General features: G+C 39.3%; 1 protein-coding gene across 2 annotated transcripts in view; it reads left to right on the forward strand.

Annotated features, from left to right (window-relative positions):
* Positions 1-637: 637 nt before the first annotated feature.
* The window catches only part of LOC111159937 (EEF1A lysine methyltransferase 1), a 28,109-nt gene continuing 5,973 nt past the window's right edge, over positions 638-22,773 (forward strand). Inside the window, exons 1-3 of one of the 2 annotated variants that reach the window (XM_022522625.1) lie at positions 638-691; positions 12,314-12,476; positions 17,438-17,520. In XM_022522625.1, the coding sequence (XP_022378333.1) occupies positions 12,333-12,476; positions 17,438-17,520 (227 nt within the window). In that variant the 5' untranslated portion in view covers positions 638-691; positions 12,314-12,332. The remainder of the gene's footprint in view (positions 692-12,313; positions 12,477-17,437; positions 17,521-22,773) is intronic. The other variant, XM_022522626.1, reaches the window with a different exon arrangement.

The raw sequence follows: 22,773 nt of genomic DNA on the forward strand, positions 1-22,773 counted from the left end.
GTCTTACATATTGAAGGCACTCAACTCTGAAGGCTCTGAAGGACTCCTGGCAGGTCAGCTGACCAAAAAGTATCTATCATTTTCATGGATAATGTTGTTGCCTCATAATTACATTGTTTGCCAAATTAAGTAGCGGGTCTTATTTCAGCATGTCATCGTTCACCAATCAGATCTTGCGCTCATTTATATCTCTTGCATTCTATAGCTAACCCCCAAATGAAAAATGCCTCTAATTCTGTCAATATTACAAAGCCTCAATTTAATGTCTTAATGCCTCTATTTTTATTTATTTTTTTTTAATTCCTGTATTAAGACTGGGTAAACTAGACAGAGGTTTGAATTTAATATTTGTAAAACGGACATCTAGCTTCAAGTGCAAAATAAGCTACCTGGAATACGTTTAATTTGAAGGGAATCTAAAACCTTAAATTTGTCTATTGCCACCATTCTTAGATGTAATTTATAAGATAGAGAAACGAGAGGAAACAGTTCCCATCAAGAGTCAGCACTTGTCTCTTAGAGCGGGGCTTTGAAGGCCTGGAGGAAACTGCGTTCACCCGCCTTCCGGAAGCGCCCTCGGGCGGAAGGCTGTGCGCATGCACGAATGCAGCACGGCCAGGCCCCGCCCACTGTCCTAACATGGAGTGACTGCGCACGCGTGGCTTGTGAGTGGAAGATCCCGGGTGCCAAGGTGGGGAAGTTTCCGCGCTGTTCGGCGGCTTCGGAATCGATTGTGGTTCTTTTTCTCTTGTGACCCTTTCTCCAGTGCAGTGAAGGAGGAGGGATTTCAATTAGTGGTGTCTGGGGATGGCTGCCGAGCTGAGAGGGGAACCTGGTTGCGGTTGTATGAGACCCGGCCTCGTGGGCCCCGGCCCGGGAAGGTCCGCACTGCTGGGCTTAGGCGGTCCAGGTGCGGGGAAGAGTCAACCCCCAGGCCAGGGCAGCACGAGAACGCCCCTCGGATCAGAAACGGAACTGGGGCCTACTGCCATTTACTTCTTTGTCCCGGACGTTCAAGCCTCCACACCTGTCTCCTGGGGCCTTAGGAGGCAGGTCTTCTGCTGGGCGCGGGGTGTTAAGTGGCGTAGACCAGGCCCCAGCTCCCCAGGGCAGGCGGGGACACGGGAAACTTAGCGGTACTAAAGGGCAGTAGCGTCTCCTACAGGGATCATAGTAAGGGACCTGGCTGGGATGCGGGACAGTTTCCAGGGGAAAGGGAGGATGTATAAGATCAGAAGGATATCTTGACGGGGTTGTGATTTCGTGGAGGTACACAAAGCAGTTCATCGTGTTGTACGTTTATGATCTGTATTAAACTGTAGGTAAATTTTACCTTTTTTAAAGTTAATTTCTTAAAATAACAGGATAAATAGAATTTTAGAAAATGAGAGGGAAGAAAGCGTCTTAGGCAGGGTAACTACGTATACAAAGATGAAAATGAAAGATTCTGACCCTTTTCTGACAGTAAGTGGGATTAAGGATAGAGTCGTAGGGCAATATGCAAAACTATTTAGGAAACATCTAGGCCATTCTTACCCATTTTCAGAGGGAGCCTTACAGACTACCTCAGATTTCCCTTCCCTTCCTCCACACCCCCTACCCATTTACTCAGGCTCTGAGATGAGCCCTAAACCTAGGGGTTTTTCTTAGTGCTCTTTCCACTGAATCACGCTGCCTCGACTAAAATAACTTGCAGACGGCAGTATGATACTGTGTGAATTTATACAGTGGGGGAGGGGGTGGCTTGCTTTAGTAAATTTAATATATGGAAATTAAATTTTATATATTTGAAGTGTAATTGGATTTACACATTACTTTTTAGGATTACATTAGTTACATTGAGTTAAATACTATTTAAAGAAATAGAAAGTAACCACAGTCCATTAGGAACCTGCTAATCCCTACTGATGCTCTAAGTTAATGTGTCCAGCCCTTTGTTCATGCTGTTCCTTCTGCAGTCCTCACTCTTAATCTTTTCTTCTCCCTCAAGGCCAAGTTAAAGTGCCACCTGCTGTTTCACTTCTGTTCGCCCACTCATGCTCTTCATTCTGATCCCATTGCACTAACCGTGGTGAATGGCGCTTTTCTAATAGAGGACTCACCATATTATCACAGTGATTTGTCTTTCTCAGCCATGGCACTGTAGACATTTGAGGTCAGATAGTTCCTTGTTGTGGAGGGTTGTTTTGTAAATACATGGTATTTGCCAGCATTCCTGGTCTCTACCCACTAGATACCAGTGTCACCCCCCCCCACACACACACACACACACAAACTTCTGACAACCAGAAATATCTCCAGACAGTGCCAGATATTCCCCTTCTGGGGCAGGCAGCGGGGGTACAAAATCTATGAGAACCACCAATCTCATGTTTGAGCCATATGAGGCTCAGCATCAATTTAATAATATGACATCGCACTTCCCAACTTTTCTGGACTTGAAAATCTCTTTCACATCAATTTCATAAACCCACTTAAAAACCATTGTTTTTAAACAATGCTAAAGATACAGTAAAGTAGTGACTTAAGTAAAAAAGTGAGAATATTGAAACTAAAGTTCATTTCATTTAGTCTGTAGCAATGTTTATTACATAAGCAGATTTAAGTTTTTCCCACTTAACAAGTGATGCAATCTTGAACTCACTTTATTAAGGTAGAAAACAGTCTATGATTGCTAAATTGCAGCCCCCTCGACTCTCCACATGTTCCTCCATTGATCTTACTATCATCCAACACATTTTATTCCTATTGCTTATAGTCTGTGCCTCACTGGAATATAAGCTCCAAGAGGACTGGGACTTTGATTTCCATCACTAAGAATAGTGATTAGTACAACACAGTACCTCAATAAATGATTACCAAATGAATGGATTTGGTCAGCTTTAATGTAAAATTTTATTTTGGAACAGAATCCATACTAAACTATAGATTGGAGTATAAATTGCCTTTTACAGCAGTGAAAGTAGACAGTTTTCTTAAACTGCTTTTTAGAATTTTTTTTTTTTTAAGCATAAACTGGTTTCTTTTTATGGTTTTCAGGTTTTATTTCAAGCTGCGGTTTGAAAGCCCTTCTCCACAAATGGAGCTGTGGAAAATGCTTAGTACTAGTAAATAAAAATTCAAATTTTCCTGTCTATATCAGGGATATATGTACGTACATATGCCTATACAATGTACATAGGTGTGCACACATACATATATGTATATACATATGTATATACATTAACACACACATACTTTTTTTTTGTCCTTTACTTCTAGACAGTAGCATAGTGTAGCTTTGATCAGGAACTGGTTGTACACTTCAACTCTGCCAGGAGATGCTGGATTGTAATAGTTGCCCGATTCTTTTCCTGAGTGAAAGGAACTCTTAATCCTGAAACACCAAACCAAAATGAGACCTTTTAGTAGGTTGCTGATCAGTTTGCTATATTTTCTTAGTCTCTCTTGGTTCGGCATGCACAGCACACTAATCTTTGGAATTTCCCCCTGGAAATTCTCCAGCCTGATAGCTCCTGGTATGCTTTCCTAAAAATTTATTCTTTGTGCTTTTTGCAGTAAACTAAAGTTGCTCATTTAAAGCCTTCATACCATTGCTCAGTGGGACTGCTGCAGACCCCTCTATGTTGATTTAAGCTACTTTTATTCTAAATTATAACCTCAAAGGCAAATAATTCATCCTGCTGTCTGCATCATCTGTTCACCATAGATTCTTCCACATCAACAGAACTTAACACATTTCTCAAATTAAATATAAACAAAACTATAAAACAACAAAATTCAAATTAGTTCATTGAAAACACTGTTTTATTGCTGAATTAGTAGGCAGTTCTTTTGAGATTATTCCTAATCTACTTGAAACTGTATAATGCATCAGTTCTTTTACCAACCACTTGATGCAAAGGCTATGTCCTCTTTTTCCTTTGTTTGCCTACGGGAGAACTTACTCTTTAGATCGTAGTGTAAATATCCCTTCTTCACAGAAGCCTTTAATAACCAGAGTCATGACAACAATATAATTTAATTACCTTACTTAGCCATCCATTGATATCCATGCTAATAACATTTCCCTCAATATTTTTATTGTGATAATATACATGTAACATAAAATTTACCATCTTAACCATTTTTAAGTGTACAGTTCAGTAGTGTTAATATATTCAGCACTGTTGTGCAACTGCCACCATCCGTTTCCAGAACTCTTTTCATCTTCCTGTAAAACTGAAACTATACACATTAAACAACTTCCCATTTCTCCCATCCCCCAGCAACCACCATTCCACTTGCTGCCTTTATGAATTTGACAATGGAATCATAGAGTATTTGTCTTTTTGTGACAGACTTTTTTCACTTAGTATAATGTCCTTAAGGTTCATCCATATTGTAGCATGTGTCAAATTTATTTCCTTTTTAAGGCTGAATAATATTCCTTTGTATGCATATCCATTCATCTGTTGATAGACACTTGGGTATTGGTCTCTTAGATCATGTAGAAAACAAAAAGTAGAGTTATAAATTGACATTACAATAAAAGTAATAAAATTACTTTCATAATTGCCCATATATTTACCTTTATGAGATCTTTATTTCTTCTACATACGGCTTTGAGTCACTGTCTAGAGTACTTTCTTTCTTTTTTTTTTTAAAGATTTTTTATTTCTTTATTTAACAGAGAGAGAGATCACAAGTATGCAGAGAGGCAGACAGAGAGAGAGGGGGAAGGAGGCTCCCTGCTGAGCAGAGAGCCTGATGCGGGGCTCGACCCAAGGACCCTGAGATCATGACCTGAGCCGAAGGGTTAAGCAGAGGCTTTACCCATTGAACCACCCAGGCACCCTGTCTAGTGTACTTTCATTTTAACTAGAGGACTCGCTGTACCAATTTTTGCAGGGGAAGTCTAGTGGTAATGAACTCCTTCAGCTGTTGTTTATCTGTGAATGTCAGTTTCTTGCTCACTTTTTTTTTTAAGATTTTATTTATTTATTTGATAGACAGAAATGACAAGTAGGCAGAGAGGCAGGCAGAGAGAGAGGAGGAAGGAGGCTCCCCACTGAGCAGAGAGCCCAATGCAGGGCTGGATCCCAGGACCTTGAGACCATGACCTGAGCCGAAGGCAGAGGCTTTAACCCACTGAGCCACCCAGGTGCCCCCTCCCTCACTTTTGAAGGGCATTTTCATCCGATAAGCGTTATTGGTTGATTTTTTTTTTTCTATTCAGCACTTTTTAAGTATATCAGTCCACTCCTTTCTAGCCTCCAACATTTCTGATGAGAAATCTACTAATGATCCCTTTTGGGGATCCCTTTTATGTGACAAGTACCCTGTCTTGGTGCTTTCAAGATTCTGTTTTTTGCTTTCCATAGTTATTTTTATAATGTGTGGGTGTTTTGAGTGTATTCTACTAAAGAGGTCATTAAGCTTCTTGGATGTTTATAGTTTTGTCTTTCATCTAATTTGGGAAGTTTTCAGCCATTATTTCTTCAAATAATTGCTTTGTCCCTTTTTCCTCTCTTTCTGAGACTCCCACAGTGTGTATTTTGGTCTACTTGGTATATGCCCTTAAGTTCTGTTCACTTTTCTTTAGTCTTTTTTTTTTCTTTCTTTCTTTTCCTCAAACTTAGTAGTTCTAATTATCTTATCTTCAGGTTTGCTGATTCTTCTAATTTGCCTTTGAATTCCTCTAGTGAATTTTTCATTTCAGTAATTGTAATTCTTAGCTCTGGACCCTTTTAGTTTCTTTTTATGTTTCTTGTCTCTATTGATATTCCCATTTTGTTCATATATCATTTTCTTAGCTTTTCCAACATTTTCCTTTAGTTTCTTTAACATGTTTTAAAGTCTTTGTCTAGTAGGTCTATCATCTGATCTTTCTCAGCGATGGTTTCTCTTGATTTACTTTTTTCCTTTGAATGGGCTATACTTTCCAATTTCTTTGTATGCCTTGTGATTTTTTTGTTGTTGTTGTTGAAAACCGGTGCTAACTCTGGAAATTAGATTCTTCCCCTTCTCAAGGATTTGCTGATTTTATTATTGTTCTGTTTATTGTTTTGGAGTTTTGATGTTGTAGGGCTGTCAGTGCTGAGTATCAGCGTGAGGTGTAAACTTAAGGTCTTCTCAGGTTTTTTTCTGAGCCTCTACCTCTTCCTGGGAAGATTTTAAGTGACTTTCTAAATTCCCCTGTATATGTAGTTGCTTTTTTTTTTTTTTAAAGATTTTTTATTTATTTATTTGACAGAGAGAGATCACAAGCAGGCAGAGAGGCAGGCAGAGAGAGAGGAGGAAGCAGGCTCCCTGCCGAGCAGAGAGCCCGATGCGGGGCTCGATCCCAGGACCCTGAGATCATGACCTGAGCCGAAGGCAGCGGCTTAACCCACTGAGCCACCCAGGCGCCCCTGTAGTTGCTTTTTATAATGATCTTGTCCTTAAATGTTTGGCTTCCCAAAGGAGAACAAGAGAAAAATAAAGTAAAGAAAGAACCGCTGGCCCTTTAAATCCTCTCGAAGTTTCTTCAACTGGAGGTGGAACTAGGACCACAGTGGGAGCCTTACCCTAATGGCTGCCTGACTCTGTGTCTGTGCCTCCATATGCAGAAGCAGCTGTTAGTGATCAGAACACAGATCCCCAATATTTGAAGCACAGAGCCCTTATTCTCTACCTTGTTTCCCACAAATTGCATACAAACCACTCCTGGGACTTTGTGTGCTCTTAAGCTTTGTATTTGTTTATTTAGCATCAGCTAGTTACAGGGCCAAACTAGTGGCCAGAGTTGTTTCTGTATTCCCTGCAAACCAGTTTTCATGGGCACGTCAAGGTCATATCACAAACCTCCCAACCACAAACTGTAAAATGTGTGTTTTTACTTTGTGCCCAACAGGGTACATCCCCACCTAATTTCTTCCCACCCACCTTAGCAGTAAAGGTAAGAGTTCCAGGTCTCTCTCTGCTTCTTTGTCCCCACATGTGACAAATTTTGTATGGCCCTTTATGGTGCACTATGCCTCTCATTTCTAGGGAAACTGAATAATAAACACTTCCTGTAAGGGCATTGATCTCTCTGTGCCCTCACTCAGTCACCTTGATATATTAGGACCAAACACAAAACAGAACCCTGTGCACAGCTTCCTGACAGGAATAAGGAGTGGGGGATGGGTAACCACTCCTGAGCTAAGTGCCAAAACTGACTGAAATTAATCGTACTTGAGCCTGCCTTTGGAAGTTGCAAGCCTTTAAATAAACTCTACAGTTCTAAAATAGTAACCTCAGACAGATTGTGCCAGTACAGCTGTCTAGGTATGGAGACAGTCTTCCCAGAATCCTCTAATAACCTTTATACACACCCTTTTTCACCATTCATTCCCATGGATACCACTTAGACATTGTCAACTCTCAGAACAATTTCATCTCTTTCTGACCACTTTATGTTAAGGATACAAAATGGTGGATCTGCTGCATGGATGATTCACTGTGTTGCCTACAGTTGTTACAGTGATAACTGTATTTCATCAAATCTGAGATACCATGGATTATAAGAATACCATCACTTTAAGAAAACATGCCCACAGTTAAATTTATACACCATCATTTTTAAAGTCATATCCTGATTTTAAGTTGTTAGAATGAGAAAAAAATAGGTGAGGGATACTTGGACCTCATTGTATTTGTTTTGCCACTTCCTGTGAATTTAAACATTTCAAAATATAAAGTTTAGAAATGAGAATTGGGTCAGAAAGTAGGAATATCCTTAAATGCAGAATATCTGATTCTTTCCAAATAGAGCTTATGCCAACTTAAATTATTAACCAGCTTAGAGTACCAATATCCCTACATTCTCATCAGCATTTCCGTTCTTTTGATTTACTTGTTTTATCTGCCCAAGCTTATTTTGGCCATTTGTTTCTAATACTGAGGATATAGAAACTAATAAAAATATTGGTAAGTGGTTTAGTGCTATGATTTGTCTGATGTTCATATACCAAAGCTTTAATCCAAAAAAAAAAAAAAAAGTGAAATTGTACATAGATGTTTATAGTGTTTTATTCACAATAGCCAAAAACTGGAAGCCATCTTAATTTCCTTCAATGAATGAATGTTTAAATAAATTTTAGGACCAGTGTATCAATTTCTATTTTAAACTCATAAGTGCATGCAGGTGCATGCACACACACACATACACACATGCCCTGCTGCTTGGATATTTTGAATGTATTATTATAAATCTGGGGAGAATTTACACCTTAATAATACTAATTCTTATAGTTCATGAGTGTGGTATGTCTCTCCTTTTACTTAGGTCTTCTCTAATTTCTTTCAGCAGTGCTTCGGAATTTTCAGTATCGAGGACTTACAGTCTTTATGTTAAATATACTCTTAAGTATTTTTTATGCTATTTTATAGGAAATTGCTTTTAGGCTTAATTTCTATTTATTTGCTGTTAGAATACAGAAATGCAATTTACTTCTCTGTATTGATCTTATACTCTTAGACTTCGATAAACTCACTTATTAATTCTAGTAGTTTTTGTTGTTGAAGTTGGTTATGCTTCCTTAAAATTTTCTAAAAATAAACTTTGTCTTAGAATAGTTTTAAGTTTACAGAAAAATTGGGAAGATATCAGTGAGTTCCTATATACCTATACCCAGTTTCCCCTATTATTAACATCTTCTACTAATAGGGTACGTTTGTCACAACTAATGAACAATATTGCTACATTATTATTAACCAAAGCCCATACTTTATTCTCATGTCCTTAGGTAATACTTAGGCACTTCTCAGCAGTGACTGTTGTGTTTTTCTTGTTTTTGATGACTCTTAATCGGGGTTTGTCTGATTTTCGTTCATGCTTACACTGGGATTATGTGTTTTGGGGGGGATTATGTGTTTTTTGGGGCGAAGACCATGAAGTACTGTTTTCATCACCGTATATCAAGGCTACAGGCCACTGATAATGAATTATCCACCATTGATGTTGACCTTGATCACCTGGATGAGAGTAATGTTTCCTTAGGATTTTCTCTGTAAATAATCATGTCTACAAATAGGGGCATTTCTTCCTTTCCAGTCTTTATGCTTGCTTGTTTTTGTTTTGTTTTGTTTGCCTTCTGGAATTAACTGAAAAGCCAGGATAATTTTAAATGAAAGTGGTGACAGTGAATATCCTTTCCCTTGTTCCTGAGCTTAGAGAGAAAGCATTTATTGTTTCACCATGAAGAAAAGTATGAAGCTTATGTGTTCTGTAGGTGCCGTTTATCAGATTGAAGTTCCCTTTTATACCTAGTTTGCTCAGTTTTTAACATGAATGGATGTTGAATTTTGTCAAAAACTTTTGTAGTATCCATGCAAATGATCATATGGCTTTTCTCTTTTAAACTGTTAAACTAAGGGGACATCTGGGTGGCTCAGTGGGTTAAAGCCTCTGCCTTTGGCTCAGGTCATGATCTCAGGGTCCTGGGATCGAGCCCCGCATCTGGCTCTCTGCTCAGCAGGGAACCTGCTTCCTCCTCTATCTCTGCCTGTGTCTCTGTCTACTTGTGATCTCCCTCTGTCAAATAAATAAATAAAATCTTTTAAAAAATAAAATAAAAATTAATAAACTGTTAAACTAGGAGTCAGCACACTTTTTGTAAAAGACCAGGTAATAAATATTAAAATATTTACTAAAATAATAACTTATTATAATAACTTATGATAATAACTTATCATAAAAACAACTGTAAGCCATATGTAAACCAAAGGGTGTGGCTCTGTTCCCAATAATTTGGTTTGCAAAAAAAAGCCACAGGCCTGATTTGGACTGCAGTCCGGAGTTTCCTGTAGCTAAGATTGTTTGCTTGATCAACCTTGAGTCAGCCTCCTGAACCTTCTAGGCCCATCTGTGCACTTCTTTGTAAAATCTAGTTTTAGCAAGAAGCTTGCTAAATCACTTTCACCAGAAACCGCCATCCCTCTCTGCCTCTGATATCTGATCACCCTCAATATCTGATCAGGAATTGAACCTGGTTGTATACTGACATGTTTTTATGTTAGATTTAATCTGGCTTCATTAAACAAGTTGGGAAGTATTCCTTCTCCTCTGTTTTCTGGATGATAAAATTATCAACATTTCTTTTTAAACGTTTGCTAGAACTCATCAGTAAATTTTCTCAACCTTGAGTCTTCACTTTGGGAAGGTTTGGTAACAAAATTAGTCTGTCTTTGATAAATATAGGTTGATATGCTTCTTTAAATAGTTTAATTTTACTTGTTTTTGAACTTTCTATAAATATGTCATAGTGTTTATACCTTTGCTTTGCTCCTTCTCTTCCTAGAGGGGTAACTGCTTGCTCATAGAGGGCTTATTTATGTTCCTAGATTAAATTGTGTGACCAGATGTTTCATTAACAAAAGACTTTACAGGTGAGTCTTTGATGAAGAAAGGAAAGAAGAAATCAACAAGCTATTTGTACTTCATGAAAATACATTGGTTTGTCAGTAGTTGGTACATAAAAGGTTTTTGGTTTGGGTTTTTTGTTTATTTGTTTTGTTTTGTTTTGTTTTTTGGTTGTTTTTTTAGATCCTAGGTAGAATGGCTAGCTCTTTGATTTTGAAAAGTAGAACAGAAGCAGTCTAGCAGGCATTTCTCATTAAAAAAAAAAAAAAAAAAAAAAAAAAAAAATATATATATATATATATATATATATATATATTTATTTAAAGAGGGAGCATGAGTGGAGAGGCAGAGGGAGAGAGAATCTCAAGCAGACTACATACTGAGCCCATCAGGGGGCTGGATTCCAGAACCCTGAGATCATGACCTGAACCGAAACCAGGAAGGAGTCGGAGGTTTAACTGACTGCACCACTCAGGCACCTTGGCATTTTTCATTTTAAGTGGCTGCTCAGCATCTCTTGAACCCTTTTCCTAAGCCTGGGGAATTTGCCAGGTTCGAATGCTATTTTACCAGCTGCCCTTGGTGGCGTAGGCAGGAGGCCAAGATTGTCAATCAGGTACACCCCCATAGGCCTTGGAGGAGGAAGGGAGCAATGTGACAAAGCTATTGAATAATCTTTGCTGATTTTCAACACATCACTTGCTGTACACTTTGGGCATATTTTAAAAAGCAAATAAGATGCTGTTTTTATGCTCTTAGGAAAAAAAAGTTAACTTTTGGCTTAAAAATATGTTTACTACTGTGTAGTAAAGAATTTGACCTCAAAGAGAGATTTGAGCTTTGCCAAGGCTCTTGGGAGGTAACCTGTAAAAACGTAAACTGTCCCAGGTTGTGGGAAAGTCTTTGTTATTTATCAGGGCCATGAGGCCTTATCAACCCTATTTCCTGGTTGGGGCAGCTGGAAACTGACTTCATCCAGGTGGGCTATCATTCAGTCACTCCTACCAGCACAGTGAAACCTTAATAATAGCTGGACACTGAAACTCTGTAGAGCTTCCCTGGTTGGCAGGACTCCACGCATATGGTCCCATATCTGCGCCAGGAAGGTGATGCATCCTGAGGCAATGGGAGTTCCTGTTTGGAGCTCTTCTTGACGCTGCCCTGTGCATCTCTTCCTTTGGCTGGCTCTGATTTGTATCTTTTCCCTGGAACTGTGAGTACAGTTGTTCTGAGTTCTGTGAATCCGTCTAACAAATTATTGGACATGAGGGTGGTTTTGGGAACCCCCCTGAACTTGGAGTGGTCAGGAGTCTTGGGAAGACTTTGCTCTCTGGACCAGAGCTGTGCCTTAATCTCCCAGTCTGGCTAACTCCATTGGTACCACAAGAAGTGATTGGCCTGGCCATCAGTTCCTGCAAGACCCCTTCTTTTTCTCCCTCCCTGTGTTTTACTTCTTCCCCTTCTCCTTGTCATTCCTTTAAATTTCCATACCTCTTTCTATTCCCCTCCTTTATCTGTCCTTCACTTACCCTATCAATAACACCCGTGAGCCTTAGATCACCTGAACAGTGACATTCAAACTCGGAATGATCTCTGATTCAGGGGATCTACTGTGAAATGTCCACATATGGCTATTGGGGTGCCAAAAGAAAGCAAAATGTCTTTAGATATTTATGGTAAAAAATTTCATTCTGCTAGGAGTCTTAAAAATGCAAGAATCTCATTTGTAAAAACTGTATATGGGTAAAGGAAAAGCCTGCATTTGTTGAGCTGTATTTCAATAGGCGACCTCTGTAGATGTTTGATCTCAGAAATTTTAAATATGAGTTTCTCTTATAAAACCCACTTCCAGTTTGGACCATTGCTGTGAGATAAAAAATTTCTAAATTGTTATTTGATGGGAGAGGGAAAAATACCCCCACAATACCTTTGCTTATTTATTTGCAGATTATAGACAATTTGTGAAATGAGTGACTCTGATGATGAAGATATCCCCCAGCTGTCTTCCCACGCCTTAGCAGCCCTCCAGGAATTTTATGCTGAGCAGAAACAACAAAGTGACCCAGGCGGAGATGATAAATATAATATTGGAATAATAGAAGAGAACTGGGTAAGTAAATGCATTCCACATCCCTCCGGAAGTATGGGTGCGACGCTGATTCCGTACTTGTCCACACCTGTCGGTCCTGCCCTGTGTTTGTCTGTATCCTACTTCATGTCAGTGTCTGTCTCACCTGCCCCTCAGAAGCTGATAGCCTGTCTGGGGAGCTGAGACAGAGTGCAGTCCATGATCATCTAAGACAGCATAAATGCAGATTTTCCTGGGTCTGACCATCAGGCTAGTTGGTGGTCAGACGGGGACAGAATGGTCATTTGTGACCAACACAAACTTGTGCTTCCTTCTTGTACATGGACTGTTTCTATTGATTTTTGTGGAGCCCAGCATCCTCGTAAAAGGGGTAAAATATATCATTGCAGTAAATAGGGTAACTAAACTTAAGCATGCAATGAAATAAGATGAGAGGGAGTTCTATAGAAGATATTAATAATTTCTGGTGCATAGAATGTATTTTAATTATATTTTTATGGTCTAAATAAAAATAGGAATTAAAAGAAAAAAAAAGTGAGTTGAGGGAAACCAACCTAGGATGGAGCCTGGCAATTTAAATTTTTGAGGGAGATAGTTGAGAAATAGATGGAAGCTTGGATTTTCTCTCTGTGCGCACCCCTCAGTAATGGATTTGTCTCTCTCTCTCTCTCTCTCTATTTGTCACTTTGGAACTAGAAGGAAGGTTTTGTATGCCTTTTTTAAAATAACCTTTTTATAGCCTATACATTTTGTGTCAAGTTTGGATCTCTTAAGTCATATAAAATTCTCCTATTTACCATCTGTTTGAAACTGACTGATAAAAATATTTCTACACTAAATTTTCTACCTACACAAAAGCCTCTTTCTCACAATTTCCCTTCTTTACGTGTCTTTGTCTTCTGGTTTGATGCTTCTGTAAATGTCAGTGACTTGAAGTACCTCATTCTTTTCTTTTCTCCCTGCTTAATGTTTGAAGTACTGTGTGTTTTTTTCTGATTTTAAAAGTAATCCATGGGTGTTGTAGAAAATATATAAAAATATGAACACAAAAATAAATTATTCCTAATCGCACTACTTAGAATTATGTATTTTTATAATTTTGACACTTTCTTTGGTTTGGTTTGTTTATCAAATTGAGAAAATTTCTTAGGGACCAAAAAAAAAAAAAAAAAAAAGAAGAGAGAGAATGATGCAAGTATTGGAAAGAAAACATTATAAAACTAGAGAATAAATCCAAGAGGCTCAATATTTAACTAATTGGAGTTAGAAATATTGAACTGAAAACAAAGGGGAGAGGAAATCTTCAAAGATTAATATTAGAAAATTTTCCAGAACTTCAGATCCTTACTAAGACACATGGTTACATGACTGAAAATTCTGTATGCAGGTGACAGGATCTTAGAACCTTCCAGAGGAAAAGCAGGCCACCTACAAAGACTCAGGATGAGTCACATTGCACTTTTTGATAGTTTTGTTAGAAACTAGAAAAAAGTGGAGCAATGTCTTCAGTATTTGGAGTAAAATTTTGTTCAGCCTAGAATTCTGTACTCAGCTGAGCTATCAAACATGAAGGTAAACTAAAAAACATTTTAGAAATGGCAAGTCTCATGGCATTGACCACCCATGCACTGCTTCTCCAAGGCTGCCAGAGGATGCGGAAGAATTAGAGGTGAGCTCAAAGAAACAAGCAAATGACACATGTATTAAGTCTAGGAAAAAGAAAAGGTAACATACTAGAAGGAAATGGTAGCAAAATATGTTACTTGCCCCCACAGTAAACACTGACCATGATTTTAACCAAAACAGGTTATAATTATATGGGAGGTGAGGGGATAGGAGAGGGTGTGCATGACAGAGTGAAATTCTCATCTGCCATAATGTAAAGTGAATTAATCAAGAGATAGCATTTAGAGACACCTGGCTGGCTCAGTCAGAAAAGCATGGGACTCCTGATCTTGGGGTTGTGAGTTTGAGCCCCACACTGAGTGCAGAGATTACTTAAAAATAAATAAATAAATAAACTTTAAAAAATAAAAAAGCATTTAAAGCATAATATTTGGAAATGTGGAAACAAATGACAGAAGAGCCAACACTTCAGAAGATGCTTTTTAGGAGTGGGGACAGGGACTGTTGTTTTTTTTATAAGTTTAGTAGTGCTTTTGACTTTTAAAGCTATCTTCATGCAGCACGCTGAATAAGAGAAAGACTTTTCTTTTTTAGAAGGGTATGAGGAGAGCCAAAACACACAGCTGAGCTCTGACAATGCTGGAGTAAGAGAGAAGGGCAGCTCGGTAGCCAACTGCCGTAAATAGTCACCCACCTCCTAGAGCAAGTCGAGCAGACCCCCCTGCATATCCTGTGTGTTAGGGGCTTTCCTCCAGCTTCTTAAACGAAGAGAGGTGGAGCTTGTCATTTTCCTGCAGCTAAGAATGGTTAGACACAGACATAGTTCATATATATCCAAATGAATAAGTACATTCTGTGTTGGAAATGTTTGTCCACCTTGGTATTTTCTAGGTCAACAGTCACACAATGTGCAAATATTAGCAGTTTGACTTCTTTTTTGACTGTTACTCATTTATTTTCTTATGAATATAATGATACCATTATATTCATTAGAATATATATAATTATATATTCATATTATATATGTATTATATATACATTGTATATATAATATATATTATATTCATTAGAATATGTATATATTCTAATGAATATAATGCAATGGCTAGATCCTGCAGTAGAATGTTGAATAAGAATATTGAAAGCAGGAGCGCCTGGGTGGCTTAGTAGGTTAAGTGCCTTCCTTCGGCTCAGATCATGATCCCAGGGTCCTAGGATTGAGCCCCACGTTGGGATCCCTGCTCGGTGGAGAGTCTGCTTCTTGCTCTCTCTCTGCCCCTTCCCTCATCTTTGCTCTCTCTTCTGCATGCATGATTTCTCAAATAAATAAATAAAATCTTAAAAAAAAAATGTTGAAAGCAGACATTCTTGACTTCTTATCTTATGGGAAAAAAATAGATCTTTCGTTTTTTAAGGCTTTTGGTTTTTTTCTTAGATGCCCTTTATCAGTTTAAAGAAGTTCCCTACTATTCCTAATTTTCTAAGAGTTTTTGTTTTTTTAAGATTTTACTTATTTATTTGAGAGAGTGAGCAAGAGAGAGCACAAGCAGGGGGAGAGGCAGGCAAAGGGAGAAGCAGACTCCCTACTGACCAGGAAGCCCAATACAGGACTTGATCCCAGTACCTGACCTGAGCCAAGTCAGACGCTTAACCGACTGAGCCACCCAGGTGCCCCATGAGGGTTTTTTTTTGTTTTTTTTTTTTTAAGTTTTTTTGTTTGCTTTTTGTTTTTTTGTTTTTTACAGAGATAAAAGTAGGCAGAGAGGCAGGCAGAGAGAGAGAGAGAGGGAAGCAGGCTTCCTGCCGAGCAGAGAGCCCGACATGGGGCTCCAGGACCCTGGAATCATGACCTGAGCTCAAGGCAGAGGCTTTAACCCACTGAGCCACCCAGGTGTCCCAAGGTTTTTTTGTTTTTGTTTTTTATCATGAAGCAGTGTTGAATTTTGCTAAATGCTTTTCTTTTTGGATTTGTTGAAATGGTCATATGTTTTGGAGACATTTTTAAAACTGGGTTTGAGAGCCATCAGCATATACTGGCAGCACACTCGTCTACTCCCACCACTTCCTCCCAGCCCTGCCATTCCAGGGGGAGACCTATTGGGGATATGGGCCTTTTCCCATTGCAGAGGAATCTACTTTTTCCATTAAAATTTTACCCCCCTTCACGTATTAATTAAGTGGATAATTAAGGATCACTAGAAAGTTAAAAGAAGGTAATCAATCAGCATGAAGACAAAGAGCAGGGTGACACGCACCTTTCATCGGCCTGCTTCTCTTGCATGTGCAAGCAGTGTTGTTTCTGATGCACTACACAAATAGGTGAAGGTTAATTAGCAGTTTAACTAAACTGTAGCACTGGCAGTCTCCTTCAGACAAATAAGTTTATTGAAAATGTTCAGATGAATTACGTACGTAGCAGGTCTTTCTCTACAAATATGTGGCCATTTAGGGCTTTTTGTCTTATAAAACTGGGATTGAAAGGGTTGTGCTTCTGAGGAATGGTATAATGTGATGGTAAAGCATAGCATTTGGGGTTGATAGCCCCAAATTGAAATTCCAGCTCCAGCAATGTAGTGTTAACAATCTGAGCTTCAGTTTCTTCTCTCTGAAAAATGGGCATAATTTCTACTCTCATGCTTGTATAAGACTGCACCAAAGAATGCTGAATAGATGATATCTGTTGTAAACAAAGAAAGAAAGACAAAGAGCAAGATGACAAACAACTTACCCCTTGAGGAAAAAACAAGTAACTCAGGAACCGTTCATAAGGTAAAAGCTGAGGCCAAGCGTGGGGGGAAAAGGATCACAGACTGGGTTTTGCTGTCCTCATCCCTGTGGTGTTGGTTAACATATGCTGCTAATTGGTAATTGAATCTAGAAGCTTAATCAAACTCAAGTTCAGTTTTTGGCCAAGAGTCACACAAAGGTGGAAGTGTTCTACCATCAGTAGAAACACTGATTGGTTGTCTCCTTTTGTGATGTCAGCGGCCCCTGATGTTCAGGGGCTTAATTAGAGCCTTCTGTAAAATAATTTCAAAGAATAATTACTTTTTAAAAAGAAAAAGTGGGGCGCCTGGGTGGCTCAGTGGGTTGAGCCTCTGCCTTCCACTCAGGTCATGATCCCAGGGTCCTGGGATCGAGCCCCACATCGGACTCTGCTCAGCAGGGGGCCTGCTTCCTTCTCATTCTCTCTCTGCCTGCCTCTCTGCCTACTTGTGATCTCTGTCAAATATATAAATAAAATCTTAAAAAGAAAAAAACCTGAAAAAAATGTGCACACTGATATGGTAAATATAAATTAAAGGACAGCATTTATGGTGGTTCTGAAATGACTTTGACTCATTGCTCTGTTCCAGCAGCTGAGCCAGTTTTGGTACAGTCAGGACACCGCTTTGCGACTTGCAACAGAAGCCGTTGCGGCTGCTGGAGAACGTGGCAGGTAAGATCCAGAGTTGGTCTCTCTTTTGCCTTCTGATCTAAAGTAATTTTTGAAATGGCCTTCCTTGTTGAGCAATGGTTTGTAAGAAGTCTGAACCCTAATCTGCAAAAGCAGTAAGCCGTGGTTTGCAGAACATGACGAATTAAGAACTGCTCCAGGACTGAGTTTAGGGACACAGAAATCCACTCATAAGATATCCTACCTCTGTTCTTTATTTCAGTGTTCTCTAACTTGTTTCTTACATTTATACCCCTAAAGTTTGCTTTAAAAGAAAAAAAAAAATCTTAATGTTTGACTTTTGAAGTTTTAAGAATACAGGTTTTCAGGGCGCCTGGCTGGTTCATTCGGTGGAACACGCAACTTTTTTTTTTAACCATTTGTATTTTTTTTTAAAGATTTTGTTTATTTATTTGACAGAGAGAGATCACCAGGAGGCAGAAAGGCAGGCAGAGGTTGGGTTGGGGGGGAATGCAGGCTCCCTACTGAGCAGAGAGCCCAAAATAGGGCTTGATCCCAGGACCCCGGGATCATGACCACAGCCAAAGGCAGAGGCTTTAACCCATTGAGCCACCCAGGCACCCTGTATTTTTTTTTGGCTTAGAATTGATACATTTATTTTTTATTTATTTTTAATTTTTTTTAATTAACATATAATGTATTATTAGCCCCAGGGGTACAGGTCTGTGAATCATCAGGCTTACACATTTCATAGCACTCACCATAGCACATACCCTCCCTGATGTCCATAACCCCACCACCGTCTCCCTACCCCCCACCCCCCAGCAACCATCAGTTTGTTTCATGAGATTAAGAGTCTCTTATGGTTTGTCACCCTCCCGATCCCATTTTGTTTCATATTTTCCCTCCCTATCCCCCAAGACCCCCCCTTCCTGCCTCTGAAATTCCTCATATCAGAGAGATCATATGATAATTGTCTTTCTCTGATTGACTTATTTCGCTCCGCATAATATCCTCTAGTTGCATCTACATCATTGCAAGTGGCAGGATTTCAATTTTTGATGGCTGCATAGTATTCCACTGTATATCTATACCACATCTTCTTTATCCATTCATCTGTTGATGGACATCTAAGTTCTTTCCATAGTTTGGCTATTATGGACATTGCTGCTATAAACATTCAGGTGCAGGTGCCCCTTTGGATCACTACATTTGTATCTTTAGGGTAAATAGCCAGTAGTGTGATTGCTGGGTCATAGGGAAGCTCTATTTTCAACTTTTTGAGGAACTTCCATGTTGTTTTCCAAAGTGGCCGCACCAGCTTGCTTTCCCACCAAAAGTGTAGTAAGGTTCTCCTTTCACTGTATCCTCACCAACATCTGTCATGTCCTGAATTGTTAATTTTAGCCATTCTGACTGGTGTGAGGTGGTATCTCATTGTGGTTTTGATTTGTATTTCCCTGATGCCAAGTGATGTGGAACACTTTTTCATGCGTCTGTTGGCCATCTGGATGTCTTCTTTGCAGAAATGTCTGTTTATGTCTTCTGCCCATTTCTTGATTGGATTCTTTGATCTTTGGGTGTTGAGTTTGATAAGTTCTTTATAGATTTTAGATACTAGCCCTTTATCTGATATGTCGTTTGCAAATGTCTTCTCCCATTCCATCGGTTGTCTTTTGGTTTTGTTAACTGTTTCCTTTGCTGTGCAAAAGCTTTTGATCTTGATGAAGTCCCAAGAGTTCATTTTTGCCCTTGCTTCCCTTGCCTTTGGCGATGTTTCTAGGAACAAATTGCTGTGGCTGAGGTCGAAGAGGTTGCTGCCTGTGTTCTCCTCAAGGATTTTGATGGATTCCTGTCTCACACTGAGGTCTTTCATCCATTTTGAGTCTATTTTTGTGTGTGGTATAAGGAAATAGTCCAGTTTCATTCTTCTGCATGTGGCTGTCCAATTTTCCCAACACCATTTGTTGAAGAGGTTGTCTTTTTTCCGTTGGACATTCCTTGCTGCTTTGTTGAACATTAGTTGACCATAGAGTTGAGGGTCCATTTCTGGGCTCTCTATTCCGTTCCATTGATCTGTGTGTCTCTTTTGGTGCCAATACCATACTGTCTTGATGATCAAGCTTTGTAATAGAGCTTGAACTCTGGAAATGTGATGCTGCCAAATTTGGCTTTCTTTTTCAAAATTCCTCTGGCTATTCAGGGTCTTTTCTGGTTCCATATAAATTTTAGGATTATTTGTTCTATTTCTTTGAAAAAAATTGATGGTATTTTGATAGGGATTGCATTAAATGTGTAGATTGCTTTAGATAGCATAGACGTTTTCACAATATTTGTTCTTCCAATCCATGAGCATGGAATGTTTTTCCTTTTCTTTGTGTCTTCCTCACTTTCATGAGTACTTTGTAGTTTCCTGAGTACAGATTCTTTGCCTCTTTGGTTAGGTTTATTCCTAGGTATCTTATGGTTTTGGGTGCAGTTGTAAATGGGATCTACTCCTTAATTTCTCTCTCTTCTGTCTTGTTGTTGGTGTATAGAAATGCAACTGATTTCTGTGCATTGATTTTATATCCTGACACTTGAATGAATTTCTGTATGAGGTCTAGCAGTTTTGGAGTGGAGTCTTTTGGGTTTTCCACAAAAGTATCATCTGCAAAGAGTGAGAGTTTGACTTCTTATTTGCCATTTCAGATACCTTTTATTTCCTTTTGTTGTCTGATTGCTGAGGCTAGGACTTCTAGTAACATGTAGAATAGCAGTGGTGATAGTGGACATCCCTGCCAGAGCATACAACTCTTGATCTCAGGGTTATACGTTCAAGCCCCATGCTGGGTGTAGAGATTACTTTCAAAAAATTTTAAAAAAGAATACACGTTTTCTGTTTTGTTATTTCAGTTTTTATTTTCATCAGAATTTTGTATGTATATAATTTAAAGCCAAATGGTGCTGCAAGGCTTGTTCAAAAAAAAAAAAATCAATTGCTTACTGCCCTCTTGTATGCTTCCCTTCCCTCTGCTCCCTTTCAGTGGATGCATTAGATATTTACAGCCATATTTCTCAATACATGTTCATATTGGCACTTATTGATCTGTCACTTGTAGACATTATTTCTTCACTTCTCACTATGGAGTGTGACGATTTAGCTCTCTCTCATACTACACACACATATGCATGCTTTCTGTCTACATTCCTGATAGATTTATGTCTTAATTTTGGTGAGAACAGGGTTTCTATTATGCCACCACAAATGTCCCTTAAAGCTGAGCCTTATACTATTCCTTTTCTAGTATGATTTTTCATTTTCCTGAAGACAGTAATTCTTACATTTTATGTGTATCTGTATTCATATCATGAATTAATGCTCAGGCTCTCTTCCAGTTATGTGAACCTCCTATCCATTAATGCAGACATGTTTCAACTCCATGAAAAAAGTCACTTCTGAGGCTTTACAAGCTGCTCTTACCTGGACTAGTTGATTTCTAGCTTTGCTGTTGGTCTTACCTTGGTATCTCCCTTCACCAGAGCCCTTTTACTTCTCTTTTCCTCTGGATTCCTGTTTCCTGTACTCCAGTTCTTAGTGTACAGCCTTATCTTGGTTGGTACATCCTTCGATAGCTTCCACTGAAAAGGTACACTGGAGGAAAATGTTTAAACCTTTCATATATGTAAGCACTTTTATTCTGTCTTTCCTCTTGACTGTGTTCGTGTTGTTGGGTGTCTCTTCTAGGTTTTGAGGGCATTGGCTCACTGCGTCTGGGTTTCTGTAGGCGCTGTGAGAAACCCAGTGCCATTCTGATTTCTTGTAGGAAACCTGTGTTTTCTTGTCCCTGTCCACGGCAAGCTTCAGGTTTTCTCTTATTCCCGTCCTTGGTGCCTTGCTGTGGCGCTTTCACCTTCTGTACTTTTTTCTTCTTTTCTTTTTTCTATTTTCTTAACTCGGGCCCTTCAGTTTGGGGAAAGGTTTCTGCCACAGTTTTGGAGGCGTGGGTTGGGGAAGAGAATCCTGGAAACTAGTTTAAGTAGACTTTCAGTGAATCTTCCTGTTTTTAGCCCCGCCTTCTCCCCCAGGTCTTCCCTGAGCCTTTGGGGGTGCTCTGAGGTAAGCCAGGATGCTTCTCAGCTTACCTGGCTGCCAGTTTAGGACTTGGCTTGTTGGGTCTGCTGAGCCAGATTCCACCTATCCATTTACTTTTATGCTTCTTAAGGGGTTTTTGGTTGGTTGGTTGGTTGGTTGGGTTGGTTTTTGTAGTTTTGGGTCTTCTCTAGAGTTCTCTTTGCTCTTGGCAGTTTATGCTTAAGCAACAGGATGAACTTAAACTTATGTTTTATTTTGTAGGCTTTAATGAGGGAGTAAATGTAAATGAGTGTGTTATATCTGCCGTCTTTAACTGGAAGTCCTAAGTTTTTCATTTTGCTGCTCTTTTTCTTTTAAATTATATGTAGATGCTTATCAGGTTTTTCTTAATGACAGTGTTTTTACACATGCTTTCTTTTTCTCCATTAATGTATGGGTGTTGGAGGGAGTTTTTTATTTTCTCTGAAAGGCATATTCAGTATTTTTAGGAACTGCGTCATAATATTCCAAATTAATAATAATGGTAGCATTTATTGAGCCCCTACTGTGTGCCCTGTCCACTGTATACATGCTTTACAGGGGGTCATCCCTTTTGATGATCCATTATACTCTGCATTGTAAAGAGAGACTCTGAGGCTCCCCAGATGGTGTCTCCTGCGGAAGATCACCCACCAGCAAGTGGCAGAGCTGGGTCTGCTGCAGGATAAATGACATTGTCTCCCCCAAGTTTATCACCATTCCACTCTAAGTCCCTCTTGTGCCTCAGACCACTTTCCTTTAGCCCTAAGTACAGCTCTGAAATTTCATGGTGGAGATCTGCTGGTGACAAACTCAGATTTCGTTTGTCTGAAATTATCTGTCTCTCACCCTCTTTCTCAGAAGATACTTGCATTTTGTGTTTAAGCCAGGGCCATTGCTTGGTATCTTTGAGCACAATGAGGACATCATTCCATCCTCTGCCTCTCTCTGGCCCCCAGAGCTCTGGCAGCAGCCTGAGCTGGGGGTTCTGATGGCCCTTGTCTGTTTGGGCTGGGACATGCCTGTTTCTCACAGAAGTATATGTGACATCAACAGGGTGTATCACACACTTCAAGTGCACTGGGACTGAGAAGCCCTTTTAGGGAACCAATTGGTACATGGAACACAGGTCTCTGTTCAGAAATGCATTTCATGGGGCGCCTGGGTGGCTCAGTGGGTTAAGCCTCTGCCTTCAGCTCAGG

The sequence above is a fragment of the Enhydra lutris genome, unplaced genomic scaffold (genome assembly GCF_002288905.1).
Source record: "Enhydra lutris kenyoni isolate GAN:26980312 unplaced genomic scaffold, ASM228890v2 scaffoldscaffold71, whole genome shotgun sequence".
Classification (NCBI taxonomy): domain Eukaryota; kingdom Metazoa; phylum Chordata; class Mammalia; order Carnivora; family Mustelidae; genus Enhydra; species Enhydra lutris.